This window comes from Botryllus schlosseri, unplaced genomic scaffold (assembly GCF_051294905.1).
Source record: "Botryllus schlosseri isolate E-star unplaced genomic scaffold, Bs_hap1 Bs18a, whole genome shotgun sequence".
Taxonomy (NCBI): Eukaryota; Metazoa; Chordata; class Ascidiacea; order Stolidobranchia; family Styelidae; genus Botryllus; species Botryllus schlosseri.
Genome location: NW_027648627.1, coordinates 437,052 through 459,974, shown reverse-complemented (window position 1 = coordinate 459,974; position 22,923 = coordinate 437,052). Strand labels below are relative to the sequence as shown.

At 41.5% G+C, this 22,923-nt stretch overlaps 3 protein-coding genes and 1 non-coding gene across 5 annotated transcripts in view; 3 read left to right on the top strand and 1 right to left on the bottom strand.

Moving 5' to 3' along the window:
- LOC145459839 (uncharacterized) overlaps positions 1-22,923 on the bottom strand; it is a 311,519-nt gene that overhangs the window by 69,183 nt on the left and 219,413 nt on the right. The gene's annotated exons all lie outside the window — the stretch shown is intronic.
- On the top strand, positions 1,262-6,237 carry LOC145459858 (uncharacterized). The gene is made up of 3 exons (XM_080338380.1): positions 1,262-2,084; positions 2,156-2,358; positions 5,411-6,237. The coding sequence occupies exons 2-3, from the start codon at positions 2,247-2,249 to the stop codon at positions 5,737-5,739; spliced, it is 441 nt and encodes a 146-aa protein (XP_080194506.1). The 5' UTR covers positions 1,262-2,084; positions 2,156-2,246; the 3' UTR covers positions 5,740-6,237.
- Positions 13,003-15,733, top strand: LOC145459849 (uncharacterized). The gene is made up of 4 exons (XM_080338370.1): positions 13,003-13,060; positions 14,532-14,581; positions 14,793-14,936; positions 15,508-15,733. Exons 1-4 carry the CDS (start codon positions 13,003-13,005, stop codon positions 15,676-15,678), a joined length of 423 nt encoding a protein of 140 aa, XP_080194496.1. The 3' UTR covers positions 15,679-15,733.
- LOC145459870 (small nucleolar RNA SNORD35) lies at positions 15,329-15,404 on the top strand. Its single transcript, XR_013921578.1, has one exon. It is a non-coding gene; the product is annotated as a small nucleolar RNA SNORD35 (small nucleolar RNA).

The window sequence follows — 22,923 nt, the reverse complement described above, 5'->3', positions numbered from 1 at the left end:
TCTTGTCAATTCGTTTCTCTATTCTCTGTTTTGGCTGGTAAGTATAAACCAGGGCTGGCCAACCTTTTCAGCCAAAGGGCCACATTCGATTGACGAAATATTGCGCGGGCCACTAGCCGCGCGAAGCGTGAAAATTTTTTGAAGTTCATAGGTCACTAATATTGTCACTTGACTATATTGCGGGCATGCTGCATGTTGTCGCTGGGCTAAGTTTGCGAGGACTGGGCTATTCGACGCATGGACATATCGATATCGAAAGCTGCGACCGACATGCGTCGATCATTTCGTGCCTAGGTTTCATAGTCGACGGTCTGACTGCGAGCGCAAACGCAATGTCGCATATGTTGATTGTTGAACGACACTTTGTCTCGTAATCACGAATATAGTTCGACTCAATCTGATACATTGGGCATTCTTCCATTTTCACAAAAGGGCAACAATAATAAAAACAAGAAATCGAGTGACAACATGTTGCGCCAAGCTTGTTACAATTTTTTTTCAACTTTGATAAATATATTCTGCGTTATTGTAGTGTACGGAGATATACCGATATGTGAATGGCTGATCACACAACGTATAGTGTCATTGTTAAGCTTTATATATTTGCATTCACTGATGGTGGATCCGTACTGAAACGGTGAATTCGCTCAATACTTGCATAAGCGCCTTTACTTTTTCTCGATGAAAACACGACATGTAGGGTTCAGCCTCACAATGAAGCAGTTATGCTGTAAAAGCTTCTGTGAAGCAGATGTTGTTTGTTCATCATGTATTTCGTACCTCAACATGTCCTGAATTAATCTTAAATCATCACCTGCCAAACTACTAACAATGCGCACTCAGAATTCCCGCCGGTAGCAGACTTCTTGAACACCTGATCAGCAAGATGCTGCTGTCGTGATCATTGAAGCATAGCCGATTAGCCAATCAAGAGCCGTTGTTATTTGATTACTAGTCTTCCCACCGTTCTATGGTCAGTGGCACGCCCATTCTTGAGCAGCTACTTTCAAACGCTTTGACCAAATTCTTAAAGGCTTTCCTGTAAGCTTCTTTCAGGCTAAGTGTTGTTTTTTATCAACAATCTATAGAACGAGACACAATCACGGAGACTTTTGAGATTTTCCAAATTTTGGACAACCCTAGTGTACATTTAACTTCATATTCGTTCATCGGTTCAAAATCAATGACCAGTCAATCTGTATCTCAGACAGCTAGCAAAATGCAATAGCGTAGGCATGCCACATACTTCGAAAAGGTAACTTGACTTGGGCCCGTATTCAAGAAACCTCACTCAGTGCTCAAACTCACTTTGCGTCAAAATTGCGTAGCAATCGGTATTCAGAGAGAGCAAGTCAAGAATGAGTTTGAGCACGGCTGGAGTCGGACTTCGCGGTCTGTCGAGCTCGACTTCGAGCTGTTTGGTATTCAGAGACGATGCGCGGTAGCTGGCGAGCTGAGAATTTGGCCGTCGAGTGCGCGTTTTCCGAGTCGAGCCGGGGGCTGTCTCAAGGCTTTACTCGAACGCTTTGCACTGACTTTTCTGGTAGTGTGCTGCGGGATGATGGGCTGTGCACATATATTAATCGTATTTATGATCTTAATGGTAAACTATACCGGTATAGTACATTGTAAAGTCCACAGAGTTCGATCATTTTCATGTAATATCTGGCTTTAATAAGCTGTATAATAGTGTGCTGTATATCAATGAAATGGTAGTTGTGTACAGTATGGCAGTGATGTGGTAGTATTCATACAAGCCTTGCTTTTTCGCAGTTTTCTCGATGTGTCTGCCACATGATAATGTTTAGGAAAGCAAACTATAATGTTGGATTTCAACAGAAACATTTTTCCAGTTACAGTTACAGTATGTCAAAATTAAGGTTTAGTTTGGCTGACAAGAGCCGTCTTATGACTCTTGTAAGCGCAAAGCTGGATGTACTTGAGGATAAAAGAAATGATGGAAATTCTATCCAAAGGAAAAATGCTGCATGGGAAGATCTTGCCGTTCAGTACAATTCCTTCCCGGATGCTCAAAAGGTATCATCCAAGCAGCTTAAAAAATGTTGGAATAACATGAACGCGAGGTAAGATTTTTGATGAAATTCTAGGAATATGCCGAGGCCAGTTCTAATGCGTAGCGTATCCATTTCAACAGATCGAAAGAAGATATAGCCTAACAGTGGAACGTGCCCACCTGACTGGTGACTGCAACTGGCGGAGGTCCTCCTACCAAGGCAGTACCAGAGATGTCACAGATGATCCATAGCATGATGCCGGAACAATTCGAGCCACTCCAGAACGATTTTGATTCTGACCTAGTGGTGTTTGTGGACATTTCCGTAGCATCGACATCTTCAGGTACGGTATTCCATAATAATGGACACTTCATTGATAAAAGCACCATATCAAGCAGTGATCCCCGCTATTAGTAGTCAACGGTATTCGCTGTTGATATTTGAGCATCGCTGTCTCTGGTTATGTAGGTTTTGCTGCGTGTAGGGTTACCGCTTAGCTGCGACTCCTGTACATACCAAATTTGTGCCATACCTCCAAAATCGCTCCGTATAATAACTGTAAAACCTTATATTCGCAAACCCGAAAGCTAACACTGACCAGAATTAACCAAAGGGGATCACAGCCTCGGAAATCCAGCCTCGGAAAATGACGGGGGATCCGAGCCTCGAATCGGTGAATGCACGCGTACACACTCACACGCAGGCTGGATGCCAGTTCGCCGCGACATTATTAGATACTCGATTTTGATAACGAATTACTACTCCACTAATTGAGACCCAATCACGAAACTCATAACAGTGTTAGCCAACATCATTAAGGTGTAGCATACCAAATTTCGTCAACCATTTTAGGATGAAACGCCTTCAAAACCAACGCCGTCCAACATCGACTTTTCCGGTACATCTGTTTGCGGTAGCGTAGCTCGCACCTATACATAATCAACTTTAATATCGAAATTTGCCATTTCCCCAACTCGAAATGTGGTACGCAGTTGTGGGACATTATGACAATGCAACATACCAAATTTCGTAACAGATTTTATGATGGAACACCTTTAAAACTAACTATTAAAGTTGAGTTTGTATAGGTGCGTGCTACAGTCCCGTAACGATATTAAAGTTGACTGTGTATATGTGCGACGTGCGTGCTATACGCTCCCGTAAAATAGATTAACGCAAAAGTCGGTATAGAACTGCGTTAGTTTTAAAGGTGTTCCATCATAAAATATGTTACGAAATTTGGTATGTTGCATTGTCATAATGTCCTACAACTTCGTACCAAATATCGAGTTGGGGGAATGGCAAATTTCGATATTAAAGTTGACTTTGTATAGGTGCGTGCTACAGTCCCGTAACGATATTAAAGTTGACTGTGTATATGTGCGACGTGCGTGCTATACGCTCCCGTAAAATAGATTAACGCAAAAGTCGGTATAGAACTGCGTTAGTTTTAAAGGTGTTCCATCATAAAATATGTTACGAAATTTGGTATGTTGCATTGTCATAATGTCCTACAACTTCGTACCAAATATCGAGTTGGGGGAATGGCAAATTTCGATATTAAAGTTGACTTTGTATAGGTGCGTGCTACAGTCCCGTAACGATATTAAAGTTGACTGTGTATATGTGCGTGCTATGCTACCGTAAAATAGATTAACGCAAAAGTCGGTATAGAACTGCGTTAGTTTTAAAGGTGTTCCATCATAAAATATGTTACGAAATTTGGTATGTTGCATTGTCATAATGTCCTACAACTTCGTACCAAATATCGAGTTGGGGGAATGGCAAATTTCGATATTAAAGTTGAGTTTGTATAGGTGCGTGCTACAGTCCCGTAACGATATTAAAGTTGACTGTGTATATGTGCGACGTGCGTGCTATACGCTCCCGTAAAATAGATTAACGCAAAAGTCGGTATAGAACTGCGTTAGTTTTAAAGGTGTTCCATCATAAAATATGTTACGAAATTTGGTATGTTGCATTGTCATAATGTCCTACAACTTCGTACCAAATATCGAGTTGGGGGAATGGCAAATTTCGATATTAAAGTTGACTTTGTATAGGTGCGTGCTACAGTCCCGTAACGATATTAAAGTTGACTGTGTATATGTGCGACGTGCGTGCTATACGCTCCCGTAAAATAGATTAACGCAAAAGTCGGTATAGAACTGCGTTAGTTTTAAAGGTGTTCCATCATAAAATATGTTACGAAATTTGGTATGTTGCATTGTCATAATGTCCTACAACTTCGTACCAAATATCGAGTTGGGGGAATGGCAAATTTCGATATTAAAGTTGACTTTGTATAGGTGCGTGCTACAGTCCCGTAACGATATTAAAGTTGACTGTGTATATGTGCGACGTGCGTGCTATACGCTCCCGTAAAATAGATTAACGCAAAAGTCGGTATAGAACTGCGTTAGTTTTAAAGGTGTTCCATCATAAAATATGTTACGAAATTTGGTATGTTGCATTGTCATAATGTCCTACAACTTCGTACCAAATATCGAGTTGGGGGAATGGCAAATTTCGATATTAAAGTTGACTTTGTATAGGTGCGTGCTACAGTCCCGTAACGATATTAAAGTTGACTGTGTATATGTGCGACGTGCGTGCTATACGCTCCCGTAAAATAGATTAACGCAAAAGTCGGTATAGAACTGCGTTAGTTTTAAAGGTGTTCCATCATAAAATCTGTTACGAAATTTGGTATGTTGCATTGTCATAATGTCCCACAACTGCGTACCACATTTCGAGTTGGGGAAATGGCAAATTTCGATATTAAAGTTGATTATGTATAGGTGCGAGCTACGCTACCGCAAACAGATGTACCGGAAAAGTCGATGTTGGACGGCGTTGGTTTTGAAGGCGTTTCATCCTAAAATGGTTGACGAAATTTGGTATGCTACACCTTAATGATGTTGGCTAACACTGTTATGAGTTTCGTGATTGGGTCTCAATTAGCGGAGTAGTAATTCGTTATCAAAATCGAGTATCTAATAATGTCGCGGTGAACTGGCATCTAGCCTGCGCGTGAGTGTGTACGCGTGCATTCACCGATTCGAGGCTCGGATCCCCCGTCATTTTCCGAGGCTGGATTTCCGAGGCTGTGATCCCCTTTGGTCCAGAATTAGCACTGCGCATTGATTGATAGTCATGAGGACCATAGCCAGTCAATGGTGATCCGGGTCTGGGGCATATCCAGATTATCCACGATGTGATGTTGACATCGATATTGTTTATTATTAATGAACGTTAACTAAAATCTGTGTAAATATATACAGATACATGACTAACATTCTGAGCAAAACTTTATAAGCATATATAAGGTATTTGAAATTTATACGCATTTGCTATGCAATGAGTGCTTTCTATATCATATATCCCAATTTCAGATGTAAGTTTCACGACTGCAACTCCGGCTTCAAGGCCGGTGAAGAAAAAAACGGAAAAGACGGAGATGCCAAGAAAGAAACCAAAAAGAGCTGAAGTTAACAACTTCATACCGGATGCCATGTTCTTGGAGCATGAGTTGAAAGTGGAAAAGATTAAATTGGAAATTGACTGCTTGCAACAGCAAAGGCTCTTAGTAGAGAAACAGCAGTCCCTTGCTGATCTGCAGTCGGTACTTGTGACCAAGCAGCTGTTGATAGCAGATGCAAGGCAAAAGCTTGAAGGCTTGCCTTCACCAGTCCCACTAGAAACTGGTCTACCTACTTTATAAAAGCTTTCAATTTAAGATTCATTGCTTCTGCTTACAGCACCGTGATGCAAATATTTTTTTGTGCCATTTACCTGCGCATTATTGATGTTACTATGCTTGTACTTGCAGCAATGTGACATGAATGCTTTCCTTGTGCCATACCCATTTAACTGTGGATTATTGATAGTTACTATGCTTGTACTTGCAGCAATGTGACATGAATGCTTTTCTTGTGCCATACCCTTTTAACCGTGCATTATTGATAGTTACTATGCCTCTAATTGCAGTACCGTGACATCAATACATTTCTTTTGCTATGCCCGTTTAACTGCATAAGCCTTGACTTGCAACACCGCACCATGATATTTATGCTTTTTTCTCTACGCTCATGTAACCGTTGATTATTGATAGTTACTGTTCCACTTCTTTTCTTTCTACACTGTACCATTTCGTTCGGTTCCATACAAGTGATACCGCAGTTTCTTTATTTCTGATAACAAATTAAATTTCATTCGTAAAGTGGGTTTCTACGATCCGTCGTCTCCGAGCTAGGCCTCTCAGGGAGCCTCGTACATCTCTCGGTGCCTCTACAACTTCTTATGGGATGACAGGAACATCATTATGGGATGACAGGAACATCAGTTTCATTGTTGATGATGCACCTAAATTTGAAGGGAGTTAAGCGCTTGATATTAAAAAAATCAAGAAATATATTACCTGTGCTTTCTGGCATAGTTGTATAACACTGCTGTTAACATCAATCACAGTAATTGATGTGTCGCCCGTAGACCCAGTGATAAGCAGGGCAACACGCTCTTCCACACTCCAAAAGTCCTCTCTATAGTTATTCTGGAGGATATTAGAACCTTGTTCAGCAGCTGTTTGTCGTAAAATCGTGTGGCCTCATTGGCTGCGACTTCAACTTGTGGGAATTTGATGTATGCTGAAGTTGAGCTTTTATGAGCTATGGCCATACTGTCCAGCTTCACCAATCCACCAACCAACGGTGAGCTGGGAGACATGTTCCAGTTCCCAGCAACAACTTGAAAGCTTCCTGTGGCGTAAAAGCGCAAAACAACAAGGAACTTCAACAACGGGGGTAGGGGCAGGCCTTTGTTGGATGGGCTGGTAAGGTCATGTAGGATCTCCATAAACCACTAACACCGGCATATGTAAGCCTATAGCGATCAGAACACAGTTCCTCAGTGATGTATTCCACGGAATTATCAAAATCTGTAAGGTACTTCCGTACTTGTTGCAGCCTGTTTCCATTCACTTGCATGTAATATTCTAACATTTATCTATGTCCGTCAATAGCTATTTTATCTGAAAGGAATGAAACACGTACCGTATACCTATCTGCCAATATGGAATCGGTGTCTCGTGCACACCAAAGATTCTGCTAACTGTCCTCACGGTGTGATACTGCACACCAAATATATTACGCTAAACGTACCGGGATTCCAACCCGGCATCTTAACAGTACATACCGAGCGAGCGCACAGCGCACAGTTGCGAACGATGCCAGACGTGTCGAGTAAGACACGAAACTGAGCAAAGCTAGAAAATGTCTTTGAATACCAAGGAGCTACTCCAATGGAGTTGAACTCCGCCTTTACTCCGTCGAGCAAGCCTTGAGTTTGAGTTCGAGGCGTCTCTTTGAATACGGGCCTTGAAATGTGACTTGACTTGACTCCAAAAACCGATTGACTTGACTTGCCTCGAGTCAAAATATGCAATGACTCGTGACTCGAAGGTAGTGACTTGATCCCAACACTGCAACTAACTACTGTTTTTTTACTTAATTCTTGTTCTAGTTGCGAGTTTTGAAAAGGTCAAGTTGTGCATTGAAAAAAAAAGTTGTTGCAATACAATTGGAAACATGCATGTCGGCGAGAATTGTGATAGAGGTGTTTGGGGTCGAAATCACTCCCTTTTCAAAGCCAATCGGGTTCCGATATTATAAATATTAATAGGTCACTTTGAAATTGAATCTATTAATAATTGCGAATTCTAGATCTACTTCTAGTTGCGTATTTTATTGAGTAGTTCTAGTTACTGTTGCGGATTTTGAAAATCCAGTAGTTTATACAAGGTCCAGACACTGTGCCTATTTCGTGACTCGCTTTTTCAGAGACTACGACTTGGACGTGGAGTCTTCCCTTCTGGAATTCCTCCGAGTGCTATTGGCAGATCCTAGCTGCATCTTGTCTGAGAGCAACGCAACGACGAGAAGCCGTTGTTTAGTACGAACGGTATGGACGCGGACGCGTCCATGGACAATTTCAGATACGTCCAATCGGAATGACACGGGACGTACGAGGGATGGAGACACAGAAACTATACGGTCGTGGGAAGATGTGGAGAAGGAGACGGGTAATTTTGTTTTGTTATGTGTGCTAAACATGGGTTCTCAAAGTTGCGGTCTTTGGTATGCTGCTGTTATGATTTCCAAAAAGGCTGGACCCCAATTAACATCCCAGGAACTGTAGTTACGAATTTTTCTATCCCAAAAACCATGCACCGCTTTTATCAACGGCAATTGCAACTGTAAACCCGATCTTTGATAACTCTAATCTCTTGTTTGATTTGTCATAACTTCTGAGACTTCACCGTTCTTAACTACCTGATTGGTGATATACGTTGACTGCTTAATTCCCAGCTAAAATCTTGTTAAACTCACCTTTTATAACTCTGTTTGGTGATTTTGAGTGGTTCGCATTTATAATATAGTAATTTTCCTCACTTTTACCAAGTTCTGATCGCACCTGATTGGTCGAATTGTTCAAAATATCAGCAGGTTTGATTTCTCTATTTAATTTCCGCAACTTCCGAGACTTCACCTGTCTGGTCGAACTGTTTAAAATGTATCTTTAAAACGATTTAGTCACGTAGCCAACAAGATTCAGGAAAAAAGGGTTATTTTTGAACAGCCCTAATGTGCACTCATGCTCTGGCTGCGTGAAGTTTTTCATAGTTAATGAATGTATCCGGTTGATAATGGTATTACTTGCATATATTGTGGCCCGCCCTTCATACCGGCGGGATCATCAGATAAGGACAATGTTGTTATCAAAGAACTCGGCGAACATGCGTCTATCATTTTGTTCAAAGGTTTCATCGTCTACAATTTTGCTACGAGCGCAGGCTTGTCGTTGCATGTTGAATGATACGTTCTCTCATTATTAGGAGTTGGAGTCGGAGCAAAAAGCATTCTAACTAAAACTCCAAAGGCTGTTACCAAATATCCGATACTCCGAATGCATCAAGAAAAAAATGTAACGAAATGCAACGAAAAATTCCTTTTGTTACTGATTAAATAGCTGGTTCGTGGTACAGAACTTGAATATAGCTTTCAATACAACATCCATTGTAGCAGTATATTTATTAAACTCGAAGACTTTTCGGGTGCCTCTTTTCAAGAGTTATCGGCACACTAAAGGGATTTGAACAGATTTGAAAGCAAAACCAAAAAGGCAAAGTATGACGCAACAATCAAAATCACAGACCATGAAATTCGCATTGTATCAATGGCAACAATAACAAACTACGAAGTATACGGACATACGGTACTATAGTAGCAGCACAATTTGTAAAACAGTTACACGCACGGAACAACACGCACTAATGAGAAATTTGTAGGTTATAGAGGAAATCTTTCTGTCTGCATAAAATAGGTTTGCTCAACTGAATAATAGTAGACTCCAACACTTTTAAATGAAACACAGACCTACCACGCGCAATGACAGTGAACATATTGTCATCATAGTGTTGTGCACAGGCAAGGTTTTCGCTCAGATGCTGACCGATTGACGAAGCATATGCTTGGTAATCATCATAGCAGTCTGTTTTTGCAGCCAATTTGCACTGACGTGCGAGCTCCGTGCGTTCATTTGCGCATGTTTTTGACCGAATCAATTTTGGGATATGCTGCTTGATACGCTCAAACAATCTTTGAGATGTACGTCCTACATACCTACTATCACAGTGGCACTTGTATTGGTAAACAACATTACTTGCATCAAAGGCAGGAAGTACATCTTTTCGAGAGTTGGGTAACAAGGGTACACAACAGATTTGCCAAGTGATAAAGTACGTCTACTTTTTCCAAGTGCTGAGGTAATTTAGAAATAAGCAATGTATTTTGTAATGCTGCTGGTCGTGTGAGCAAAGGAAATCCGTGCCAATACATTGATCGAACGCTAGTAATTAGGAGGCTTGACGCGAGACAACAAGAACAAACCCTTGATAAATTTGTACGTGGGTGAGATGTGGCGATCCTCATATGCTGTGTAGAAAGATTATATCTGATGCCGAGGTCGGAACTATCGGGTCTGCGGCTACTGTGATATCATACTGACATTGAATATGGACAGAATTGATTGAAATACATACCGACTGTGAACAGACTCGAGTAGCGTAATTGATTTTGATTTGCGCTAATACTAAAACACAATAATCAGAAGATGTCTTACACGCTCTTGATATCAAAAGTTTTGACGGCTCTACCTACTCCTACAGGTTGATAGGGAGTCAAATTAGATGTGCATAAATCCAAAAAATTTTAGAACAACCCTAACGGTATTATTATTCTCTTCTTGGAATCACAGACGTAAAGTCCGCATCGCCGTCTACGTATCGGAACTGGAAACGATCGGCTTCCAGATCGAAGGCCCCAAGCTCGAGAAATACAGGAAGGAGGAGCTGGTCAGAAGCATCTACGCGATACCCAAGCTGCGGCAGGACCCGTGAATTTACAATAATTATAGAGCATTATTTTAAAAACTTAAAAACTTTTTCAAAAAGTGTCGCGCTGCGCGCCATTCCGTATCACATATTTCTTGCTTATTGGATACCCTTCCTCCAAGAAATAATACGCATGAGTTATAGAAATGGGCATCTCGACGTCAGCCATTGTCACACCATGACGCACCAAGACATATGAAGTTTCAGGCCATGTAACATGCGACTCCGATAAGTGTGCCAGAACGAGAAAACCTTGGCGGAAAAGGACTGCCTTTATGCTGACCGAATTCGATATATATACGATATACATATATATTTAATTGCACAAAGGCACCTAAATGGCTGGCGCCAAATGTTCCTGTCCTGGCTATCAGAACCCCACAAAAAATGCCAACCCACAGAGAAAAATTAATTGCCAGTGCAGAATTACCAATTTGAAATCGTGTGCGTCTTTTAGTCTAGTACGTATGGGCGATTTGAATATCTTTGACATAGCAGACAGGCCACGAAATGTCATTACGTGACGAAGTCATTATACCCACGAGTCCGCCCGAATATGTTCAATTATTATTTACGGGCCCTACATTTTCCAAGACACCTCACTCAGCTTTACCGGTAAATCTGAATACATGAGCAGAGAGAGGATAAAAAATTGACAGCAATATATCTGCAATTCCCGACCGATTCAATCATGAATGATAGGAATTTTTCGCGCTTCGCGCGAATTAAGCGGACTGACTAAGAGTCCAAGAATTTGTGCTGAGAAGTCGCGGTAAAGAGGTATCGGGGAAGTTTGGTCTGAATGGTGCATAAGTTTGCTTTATCGCCTACGGAGGGGGGGTCAAGACCAACGTATTGGGGGGCCTGACGAAGTGCTGTTGCGGTCCTTTGGGAATCAAGTCGGAGAAATCACCTTTTCTGTTAGTCAACTCAACCAATATTTAGCTGGAAAAGTTTAATTTCGAGGTAGAGCCGAAAAGTTGACCTTTTTTCTCAGTCAACTCGTCGGTGATATCAGTCTGTATGCCCATTTTTCGGTTCCCAATATTTGGGGGGCGATGATCAGTGTGGAGTTTGAAAAGGGGGCGATGAGTCGAAAAAGGTTGGGAACCACTGGCCTAGGCGAAGTAAATAAAAGGCATGCACGCTGAATGAAAAGTAATGCAGAGAATATAAGACGCAAGCGACAAAATGGGGTGGCATATGGCGGAGAGCCAGGTCGATGTTAGGTCGTGGTCCGGTAATCCTGAAGACTGGCTGGTATTGATTTAGAAGAAATTGCTTGTATTTCGACTTGAATGCGGACATGCTCGACGACTGTCGGATAGCCGGCGAGATGCTGTTCCACAATTGGGTCCACGACAGTGCATTTCCTAAAGTTTAGTATTTTTGCTTTGGGTAATGAGGACGACTTTTGCTTGCACGCGCCTTTTCTTCAGTCTCTCTCGTTAACGTGCGTCCACTCACAAGACTGCACTTCAAGACTGACTTTGAAGCTCGGCTAACTCTTCCTAGAAAAATCCTTTCTAAACTCAATCACCTCAGCGGCATTTCTCTGCGTCGCGATTGCTGCCGCTACGTCAGCTGATCCCAACACTCGCTGCCATCCTGACCCTTTGAGCTAATATACCGTAACAATCGGTTAAATTGAAGGTAATTATGTCTCAGACGAGTTGTTGTCTTTGCGTAGGTTGTACACTGTCTGGTACTTAACTGAGAGTGATGTCCTCTTCGACCGCTGTTATCGTAAACAGACGAATATTGTTCAAACATAGTTTATTCTTCAGCGTATTTTCAGTAGGTAAGCATAAATGCACGATATTATCGTAATAGGAAGTGACGTCACGTGCGCGTATAGCGTGGAATTACACTGTTGATATACGCCCTAGACACACCCTCGCAATACTTAACAATGAATAATTTGGAGCTGAATGTGGGGGTCCAGGGCCATGAGCGGAATAAAATTTATATTTTCGTAATCAGTACAGAGTCAGCTTTCGATTGATACCCGACTCATCAAATTTAATGCTCGGCAAGCCGGTCAAAAATGATCGTTAATTTGCCTGCAGCCAAATGTCAATTGTGACGTGTTACAATTTAATTGAACCGTGAGATTTGCTTGTGTCGACACCATATAGGACACTATGATGATACAATGCTACAACGCCGTGAAAGTCTGACTAGCGGAAGAGAATTATTATTGAGTTACTCAGTTGAGGCCGTTAGAAAGAACACAGTTATGGCGCTCCACGTTTATCAATCAATAGTTATCAAACTCAACGCTTCATCTTCAAACTGTCTATAGGGTTGGTAGATAAGCACACTGTTAATTAGAGTGCGCGCCTATCGTATCAAGGTGCTTGTTGACCGCCTTGTCGCCTTGTTGACCGCTTCAGCCACCTCTTTAGAAAGGGAAATAGGTAAGTGTCTAGCTAGCGACCATAGATGTCCAATCTTGCCTGTGATTGCAAAGGTGTTTGGAAACTTCACCTGAGTGCTTCGGTTTGCATCTCTTAATTTGAACGTGATGCAATATTAATGATAACGGGAGAAGACACGTACTGCAGATACAACGTATCATATTCAGTTATTCACGGTAAGATTACGATCCAAAGACCATCTTGCGGTGCGTTGACCTAAGATTTTTATGCTTATGCATGCCAGCTAGTACCGTGTATCGTACTTTACTGCAAGGGACGTCAAATGTCTTTCTGTATTTCACCATCTATGTTTTGCATATAGTAGTAGCTGTGCTGTAGTAGAGTTTAGGTAGGCCTCGCTATCTGGATTGGGATATATGCTTCTTACAAAAGCCTTGGTCCCGGCTGTATAAAAGATCTAGTCGACGACGAAGCCAACATGACTGAAACCATAAACAGGTAATTTGCGCTATCGAAACTGCCACACAGAAACGCCTACACTACAAAAAAAATTAGACAAATTTGGTCTCAAATTTAAGAAATGAGTATGATTTGGTCTCATTTTCAACAATTTCAATCTAGTGAATACCTTGTTAACTTATTACAGGATCAGCTCAACACTGCAATTTCTGGTCTCTCTCATCCTTCCCCTCCTCCGCTCAGACCCCTAACACTGAAAAGGATGCCCTCAAGGCACTGCTACTATTTTCGATCAATTTCTGGCTTACTTTTGAGACATAAAGTTCTTGGTAAGACTAATTGGTGCACACCAAATTTGGTTCAATTCCAACCACTAGAAGCGAAGTTATTTCCGTTGAAAAATTTTGATTTGAGTGAAATAGTATTTACGGTCGCTAACTCTTGATTATTTATTATTAAATAATGGAATTGAAATTTTTCTACTGCCATAATCTCACTTCTGGTGGTAGGAATTGAGCCAAAGTTGGTGTGCTGCGTTGTTTTGCCCAACCCAACAATTTTAACGCATAGCCAGTCAAAATCTGAAGAAAAAGTTTATTTTTGAACAACCCTATCATGCATGAATCTGGAGATATACTTTGTTGCTATCATTCTAAATTGGACATGAACTGTAGCAGTAATTCTAATTGTGTAATTTGGAAAAACTTGGTAGCAGTAATTCAAATTGCTGTGTAATTGGGAATCTTGGTCGATTTGGCGTTTTCCGGGGAAGTAGCACTTTTTGGTTACTGCTTTGGGTTTGAAAACCCCCATTTTTGTCCTTGCAGAAAGCCCCGGCCAAGCGAAGGAAGCTGTAGGACACGGGGTCCAACGAAGACGTCGGCGCTTCTAAGCCTCCGAAAAGTGAGTGATGTCTTTGCCGGGGATGTTTAAGGATCGCGTCCCTTTTATGTGTCCGCAAGGAAGAATCCAAGTTCTAAATCACAATAACAATAACGCCACTTGACTCGAGTCAAAACTAGAAAAGGGAGAATGACTTGTGACTCGGAGCCTTGCGACTTGGTTACAACTCTGGTTTTAAGGCTTCCGCATTGAAGAGCAGTATTGAAACGATAATTCTTGTTTATAAACTAACTCTTGGTGGTGTAGAGCGAAAAAAAGTTATCGTCATTGCAGCCAGCCTAGTTATCAGACTTTTCAAAAAACTTGTGCCATCTTCCTTTTTAGAGCAACCCAAAAAGGCTCCTGCGGCGAAGAAGCCTGCTAAAACTTCCAAGGTTAGTCGATTTCTGTCTTTTTGCGTTCTTGTGAAATCAAAGAATGATTGATTTTTTGTCGCGAATGATGTTCTCACGATGATCTTCGTAATACGATTTGACGATGTCTTTAATTTCATGGCTGACGCGACAAAAAATTCTGATTACAACTGATTTTTTATCGAACTAGGTGCGGTCGGGCACTTTTAAAATTGTGCCTGTCATTTTTCAGCCCGCCCCTAAGAAGGCTAAGAAAAAAGACACGTGGGACTCGGACAGCTCCGGAGGGTCCGGCAAAATTTACGACTCTGGCAGCGTCCGGGAGGTGAAGGAATCTCCGCCCGCGAAAAAGACGGCCCTGAAAGCCCGTGCCAAGGTGAGCTTTTCCACAAGTCTCGTCAATTGTAGCGCACCATTTGTGGACAAGTGATATTTAGAATAGGCATTTGGTGAATTTTTCAGATTCTGCAAACTTCAGCTACTTGAATTATATATAGAAAATTATTGATATTGTAATGAACACTGATATTTTCGGCGGACACTCGTCAGGGGTAATCGTCAGCAACTGGTAGGAAATTTTAAAGAACATCGTATTTCTACAATCGCACCACAAAATGTGAGGTCTGCGGCACGAAATTCCTAATGCTCAGAGCTTGAAAAGATCGGAATTTGACTCGAGTCGAGTCATCAAAATCCTGAGCAAATGCGTGTAACACTGCCTAGATCGACGACTGCTCGTGTAAATATGTCTTTCTCGAATAGCTATGTCGCGAATGATGTTCTCACGATGGTCTTCGTAATATCATATGACGATATCCTTTTATTTCATGGCTGACGCGACAAATTTGGATAAAATAACGATACGATGGTGTTTTTCACAATTTTTTTTCGACGCTGCGCTTGGTCAAGTGGTCACGCGCGTTCGAATTCGGTCCGTGTTTTTACAGCCCGCCCCTAAAAAGGCCAGGAAGAAAGAACCGTGGGGCTCGGACAGCCCCGGCGCCGCCGGTAAGATTCCGGAATCAGACGGCAGCGAGGCGGAAAGATCTCCACCGGCTAAAAAGAAGGCGCCAAAGGCTCTGGTCAAGGTGGGTTTCGGAACGACGCTCGTAGATTAGTGGGAATCGCCGGTTTTACTTGTGATCGAGTAGAAGTTTGCGACTTTGCTGCTTTAACCAGAGTCGAATGGCTGGAAAATTTCTGGCTTAACCAAAATAGATCAAAAGTAGAATGATAGCTACCGTTTTTTTTCCGAATTAGTTTGACTGGGCGATTTTTTTACCTAAAAAAGTGAAGAATTCGATCTAAAAAATCAAAATTTTCACGTTTTCGACTAAAAAAATGTTAATTCTGACCAAATGTCGACCTTCTGTCTGATTCACAATGAGCAGACGATGGGTCGTCTACAACGGTAGGCCTATAAAGTAGGCTACAAGCTGTAAAATGTCAAATGATAAGTTCACCGACAGTGCTAAATCTACGATACAAACGAAATGCAGGTTGCAAAAAAGTTTCTACTTTGTATACAAATTCGACGTAACGGTGCAATTTTCACAAGATTTTGACTTATTTTGTCATGTCATTTCGAAGTACTTGAGTTTGAACATTGTATTAATTCCAAATCGTATTGAAATTTACATTACCGGATGAAAAAAAAGCTCCCAGAAGCGTATGAGAATGGCAAATGTTTGCACAGCGAGCTTAGCTTGTTTTACACTGCTACAACAGTTCACTTTCTTGTAGCGTTTTCATGAAAACCAGAAATTATGTTATAGTTGAAATTAGTGCGGGAAGCGTTCCTTGACACAGGTTATAGTTTGAAAATTTTCGAATATTTTTCGTGAATAAATTTGAATTTCAATGACTGTGCAGCCGAACGTATCGGGCCCGTTGGACACCTTGCGCCACTTGGATATCTCTGAAAATTGGTGTGATGCTAGGCTTAACTAAAGGCTATTCGTATTTGAAACCCATTACTTGACACAGGTTATAGCTTGAAAAATTTCCAATATTTTTTGTGAATAAATTTGAATTTCAATGACTGTGCGGTCGGGCGTATCGCGCCCGTTGGACACCTTGCGCCACTTGGATATCTCTGAAAATTAGTGTGATGCTAGGCTTAACTATAGGCTATACGTATTTGAAAGCCATTCCTTGACACAGTGAATAGATTAAAAAATTTTGAATACTTTTCGTGAATAACTTTTAATGTTCTTGACTGTATAGTTGAGCGTATCGTATAGTTTTGAGATTTCTTCAAGATGAGTTGCACACACTTCTTTATAGTTTAGCAACATATAGAGCTGTCCTATTACTTTCTAAGACAACTGTTTGATCGTAAAAGAGACATAAAGATTTTGAGGTACGGCGTTTTACGTGTCGGAACACTGTTTGTTTTGTCAAATCCAGATTTTATTGGCTAGAAACGCATTTTGCGATATTTTGTTTGCAGCAGAGCGACAACTAGCAGCCATGAAGAATTCGCGACGGCGATAGTGTTTCGCGAGATAGCTCTGTTCGGGTGCCAGTCAAGCTTATATTCGTTGTTAGTTGTTTCACAAATGACGTGATGCGATGAAATCAGTCGGTAATTTGTATGCTGATTGATTTGAAATTACTTTAATTCGTATTTCAACGTGGCCAACGTCGAAACATCATATGTGGCCGATTGCTGCCACGCACCATGGCCGTAAGAGTGATCCTGGTGATACATCCGATACCTGCGTTATTGTACATAGTAGTTCTGAAAAAAATTTTGATGGCTTGAATTTGATGGCCAACTTCCTCCCGGTATACGGCTCATACGAGCTGAGCGACAGTATAAATTTCTGTCTATATGAAGTCACCGATACCGTATAGCAGTATGCTTTTATACGAATCATATATAAACTAGCATGCACTGTACAATATAGAGTTCAGTTTTCAGTATTCCTTTATACCCTGGTGCTAGCTTAAGCATCAATTAACTGCGATTAAACCCTGAACGCAACTAAAACCAAACGCACGACCTCAACTGCAAGCCGCCATTATAAGACCGCGCTCTTGTCTGGCGGCTTCAAATCTGCGCGCCAAAACTGTACACCAAACCAAATGTTTGCGCGAGCAAAAATGTGTTACGTTACTCGGCAACATCTTGCGAAATCGGTAAAGTGGCTGAATTTCAACGATGAACGCTGCAGTATGTAATGCCGTGAATACTCACGGGTCGGGTATGTGAGCATATTGGATTTTCGTAGTCGGCATTAAGTGAATTGGGTCTGAATTAGGGTTAGTTCGGATATCAATAAATTTCACTATCCGGATAACGGATATATCCGGATATTTTGGAATTTATCTAACCGGTTAACCGGATAATAACTGCTAAAAGACAATCGATTTCATTAGGTCTGCATGTAAAACGGATCGCAAAATCATTACACAGTGTTATTGTAGAGTACCTACCTACGCGCGCAGTATGAGCGAATACGAGAAAAACCACGCAAATTTAATGTTCACTGCTTCTGCAATGCCCTCTCTATAAAGCACAGATGCATCAATTGTGGGATCCTGTAGCCGGGACCGGAATTTTGTAACGAAGAGTCCATGTTCATTGAATGCTTTTTCAGCTTCCACAGAAGTGGGCTGAATAGAAAGCAGCGCTTCGTAGAGAGTCGAAAGGTTGGCAGGTCGTACGCCGGAAACTTCAACGGCTTTACATCCTTTTGACCATCCTTATGTTTAGGTTTGGAGTACTAGAAAGACGACTAGCTGATACTGGAATTGATGCCGACATGATACCTCGCTCTAATTCACGTGATCAGGCACGCAGCCAGCCGAAAATGTAGGGGGATTGAAATAAAATCAGGGGGTTTCGATCTTTTTTCGAATTAATCATCAGCGGAAATCAATTACGCTTGCACGCACGCACATTTTTGCGAACATTCGATGTCATTCAGTTTCGCGGTGTCACTCTCAGAATCACTAATTAGAATACACTTAACGGCATATCGTCAACAAGCCATGGAGAGATAGGAGCCAATGCATGCTGGGTCCGAGATGGTTAGGCCAGCGATTATATCGCTCGTAGGCCTATTGCAGATGCGATTGTGTAGGTCAACGATAATATCGTGAGCACCAAGCCAATCAAGATGCGATTGTGCAGGCCAGCGATGGAATAGTGTGTACACTGTACATTGCACATGGCCTATTGCAGATGCGATTCTTCAATCCAATGGAACTATCGGCTTGTTGAAGACGCGATAAATCAGGCCAGAGACGATAGCCGAGCGCGCGGCAATCAATGACCTAATTTAACGATCTTCTCATCAGGAGATCGCGTCACATTACATTGTGCAATGTGTACAGACGCATCTCGCTAATTGGCAACACGCTTCTCGTTAATCGGCCGCGCCAACACTGAATACGACTTATTGAAGCTTACTAAAACGTGTAAAATGCATTAGCAACGATTCTTTTTTATCCGGTTAACCGGCAGAAAAATATCCGGATATCAGATAGTGAAAATACCTGCGGTTAACCGGTTAACCGTTATCCGGATAATCCAACCCTAGTCTGAATACTACAATTGCAATGGAATGGGTTGATAACTTATTTAATGCAATACGTAATCTTTCAAATGTCTTGGTCTAACAATTCTAGGCTATGCGACCCCTACCTGGGTAGAGAAACCAATGATTGCAAGTTACTCTACTAAACTATACTTTGTCAATATCCCAATAACATTAACCAACTAACGTCGTAGTGCAAGAGAATAAAATCTACCTTGAATTTTTCTAATCCGTGTGATGCATGCTTGGAGCACCACTGTCCGCAAATCTGCACAACTTCTGCGAATTCCAACCGATTTCTGACACTGCAAACGTTGTTGTCTTCATTATTGTCTTCATTATTGTCTTCTCTCTGGAGTATTGATCGTGGAAAGCACAACCCCGCTGCATTTCTTGCTGGCAATAATACGTCTCGTCGTTTTCTCTGATTGAACTTTCTCGCCGTTTTGCAAGGCGAATCTTTGTATTCCCGTTTCCGTGGTCCGTTGCTGTATTGCTCTTTCTCGCCGTCGTGCAAGGCGAATCTTTATATTGATTGTCTTCGGTCGGTCGGCCGGTCGGTCTTGATTGATTGAACGTCGGAAGGTCACCACTTTAACGCAGAGCGAATGTTTGTAGTTGTATAATTGTATATCTGACTCAGGAAGGTTGCGTTTACAATTCGCTGCGTGTTATTCTTCTTTCGTTCGACGACCGGCGTACACGCCGTACGACCTTGTTGGCTGACGTACCACGGAGCCTGTCTATCGCACACGTTTTCGATGGATCACACTGACGAATATATTTTGTTTCCGTCTCCCCGACTTGTAACTTTATTGAATATCACGTACGGTTCAAAATGCAATATATTTTTCTCGCAATTGGCGAAGTACTTATGAATGTCTATTGACTGCCGAACCAGCTAATAATCATAAATGTATATCAACTTCCGAACCAGCTAATAATCATGAATGTATACATACACACGTATATCTCGAAATGAACCCAACGTCGTACGATTTCATATTTCGTTATCTACGTTCACACGACATATTATACAACTCACAAAGGTATTATCAGGTTTCAGTTCAGGGAATTAGGTAAGGTTCACAACACTCCCTATTGCTCAAATCTTAAAATGGCGTGAACAATATATTTCGTTAAAATCTTTTCGCTCAGAGCTAAAATTACCGTTTTTAACGCCGAAACTACCCGCCGGAGCTTCACTTCTGTGCTAATATGCGGCATATCACTCGCAATTTGCGCTAAATCTGCCTAAATTTTCAAAAAAGAGGACAAAATCTCAAAAAAAGAGGACAAAAGGGAGTCCTCCGAGGACACTTTCAAAAAAGCCAAAAAAGAGGACGTATGGTAAGCCTAGACTATGGTATTATCACTGAGCTTCTAGCTGTCTACTTAGACCAGGGGTTCTCAAAGGGTGGGCCATGGCCCACTGGTGGGCCACAGAGCTATTTAGAAAATTTCAGAATTATTGAAAGTTTAGTTATATTTTTTATGTTATTCGCTAAAAATATATTTGTATTATCTGATTATACGTAGGCTACACAGCTTCAAAGATTTTCATCCGACCCTGATTCGACGTAGTGGCACGTATGAAGTCAGCATGTACAAATCGATAACGTTAGGGAGAAACGGTGGCTTTTTCTACTGGCTATGACAACCTACGTCTAACAGCAACTAAAATAATTTCCATTGTGTAATAACTGAAGATTGCTGAAGTAATCAAGTATTCCGGCAGTGTCATATGCCGTATGCTGTTGAAAGGGGTATGCAATGAACTCGCACCCACACCCCCAATTGCGGAACTCAAAGGGGCCCAAGATTATGTCGTTGGTCGTTTGTTGGAGGATATTTAATCAACTTGAATTTTTTTTCGCGCTTCGCGGAAATCGAGATTTAAATATCATTAGCTAGAGAAAAATACGCATATTTGAGAGACATAGGCATATCGGCGCTGTCCATGATCATTGATCACGCATTGAACAGGATTATGACTCTAAGATATTAGGTGGGCCACAGCACATTTTTAAACCGGAAAATGGGCCACGGCCAAGAAAGGGCTGAGAACCCCTGACTTAGACAGGTACCTTTACAAGTCGGATTCGAAGTGTATTCTACACAGACCACATGCTTGTCTGGCATCAAAACAATTCGGAACCCATCGCATGCTCAATCAAGCATATCATAACACCACAACCATCACTGCCGTTTGTTATGTATTTTTGTTTGATAAAAATAAAGACTTTCTCTCTCGCTTCCCTTTAGCGCCTTTTAAAATTTAGTGTTTGGAGTGATAAGGGGAAGTCCCGGTATTTGTTGATTGCTTTTGCTTGTCTGGTTGAGCGCACGTGCAAGTATGCGACTATGCGTATGCGTTGCCTTTGTGTTTTAGAAGGTTTATGTTAATATCTCCCGCAATGAAACACATCTTTTTGTCGCTGTTGACTTTGTCCAGTGAGTGCTCCAACGCTTTTGCGAATTGTTTTATGTTTTTCGTGGGATGACGGATTGACGGTATAATACGGCCACAAGAAAAGATTTGTGGTTTCCAATTGGCAATCAATCCAATTGGGTGATCAATTTCCAGGCATTCCAGCCATAACTCTTCATCATTGGTTTATTAGCAATTTTATCAGTTAAATACACCAGAAAAAATACAATGAAAAGACAGGAAGATGTCGAAGCGACAAGGAGTAGTCTATGGAATCTGAGTTCTGACACCCACCTTGGCGGCCCGGTTGGGTTGGCCTAGGGCCCTAGGCGATGTAAAGAGGAGGCATGCACACTGAATGAAAGTAAAGAAGATAGTATAGAAAAAGAAAGACAATAAATAGGGCAGCATGTCATGGGAAGCGAGATCGATAGGTCAGTCGTGGTCCGGTAATCTTGAGGATGGACTGTATTTATTTAGTAGTAATTGCTTGTATTTCGACTTGAATGTGGACATGCTCGTCGTCGTCGACTGTCGGATGGCCGGCGGGATACTGTTCCACACATCAGGTCCGCATAATATTCACAATGTTTGACTTTTAGATCGTAGTCCGTGCAAATTTCGTAAGGAATTTTTTAAATAGTATATTCATATTGAAAGGAACCGGAATATTTTCGGCTGACACTTATTGAAGTTCTGTACCTCCAAGAAGCTCTTCAAGGAATTTTTTCTTCAATATAAAGACCAACACCTCTGTAAGGTTTCTTTGACTTCGGTGCCGGAGTATACTCGAAGTTGTAGCCCGATATATCAACGTTTTGAGTGGGTTTATTTGAAAAGTTTATTTTTGAGATTGCTACGAGGGTAGGTAACTTCAGGTCAACAATAAGGTCTTTTAATTCATCATGGTGGGAATTAGATTGCAATCCTCTGATATTTGTACGAATCAAACTAATTTGTTTACCCTTCGGGCCTTGCAGAATTGATGCCGTCTCGTTGGTCGATATTGAGTTACACTTTCTGATCAGTGGGAAACTATTCTAATTCGTCATGATTCCGAGTTGACCCAAATATCCATGTTAGCTTGTCAGTGAATGGGGATACTTTTGTGTTCGCGCTGTTCGATCCGCGTCACGCAACACTGGCTTGATCCAATTATGTGGGCGAAGAGCGCTACAAATCCTACAATAGCGATTATACAGTAGCATTTTCATCAAAATATATTAGCACCAAACCGTTAATATCAAGTAGAATTTCGGTCCAAAATTGCTATTTATTTTGTCCAATGGTTGGCGAAGCTGGGTCCAATTCGATATTGATTGTCTGACGGTTGGTGAAGTATTGCAGCAAAATGGTAAATTCCCGATGTAGCAAACACAGTTCTG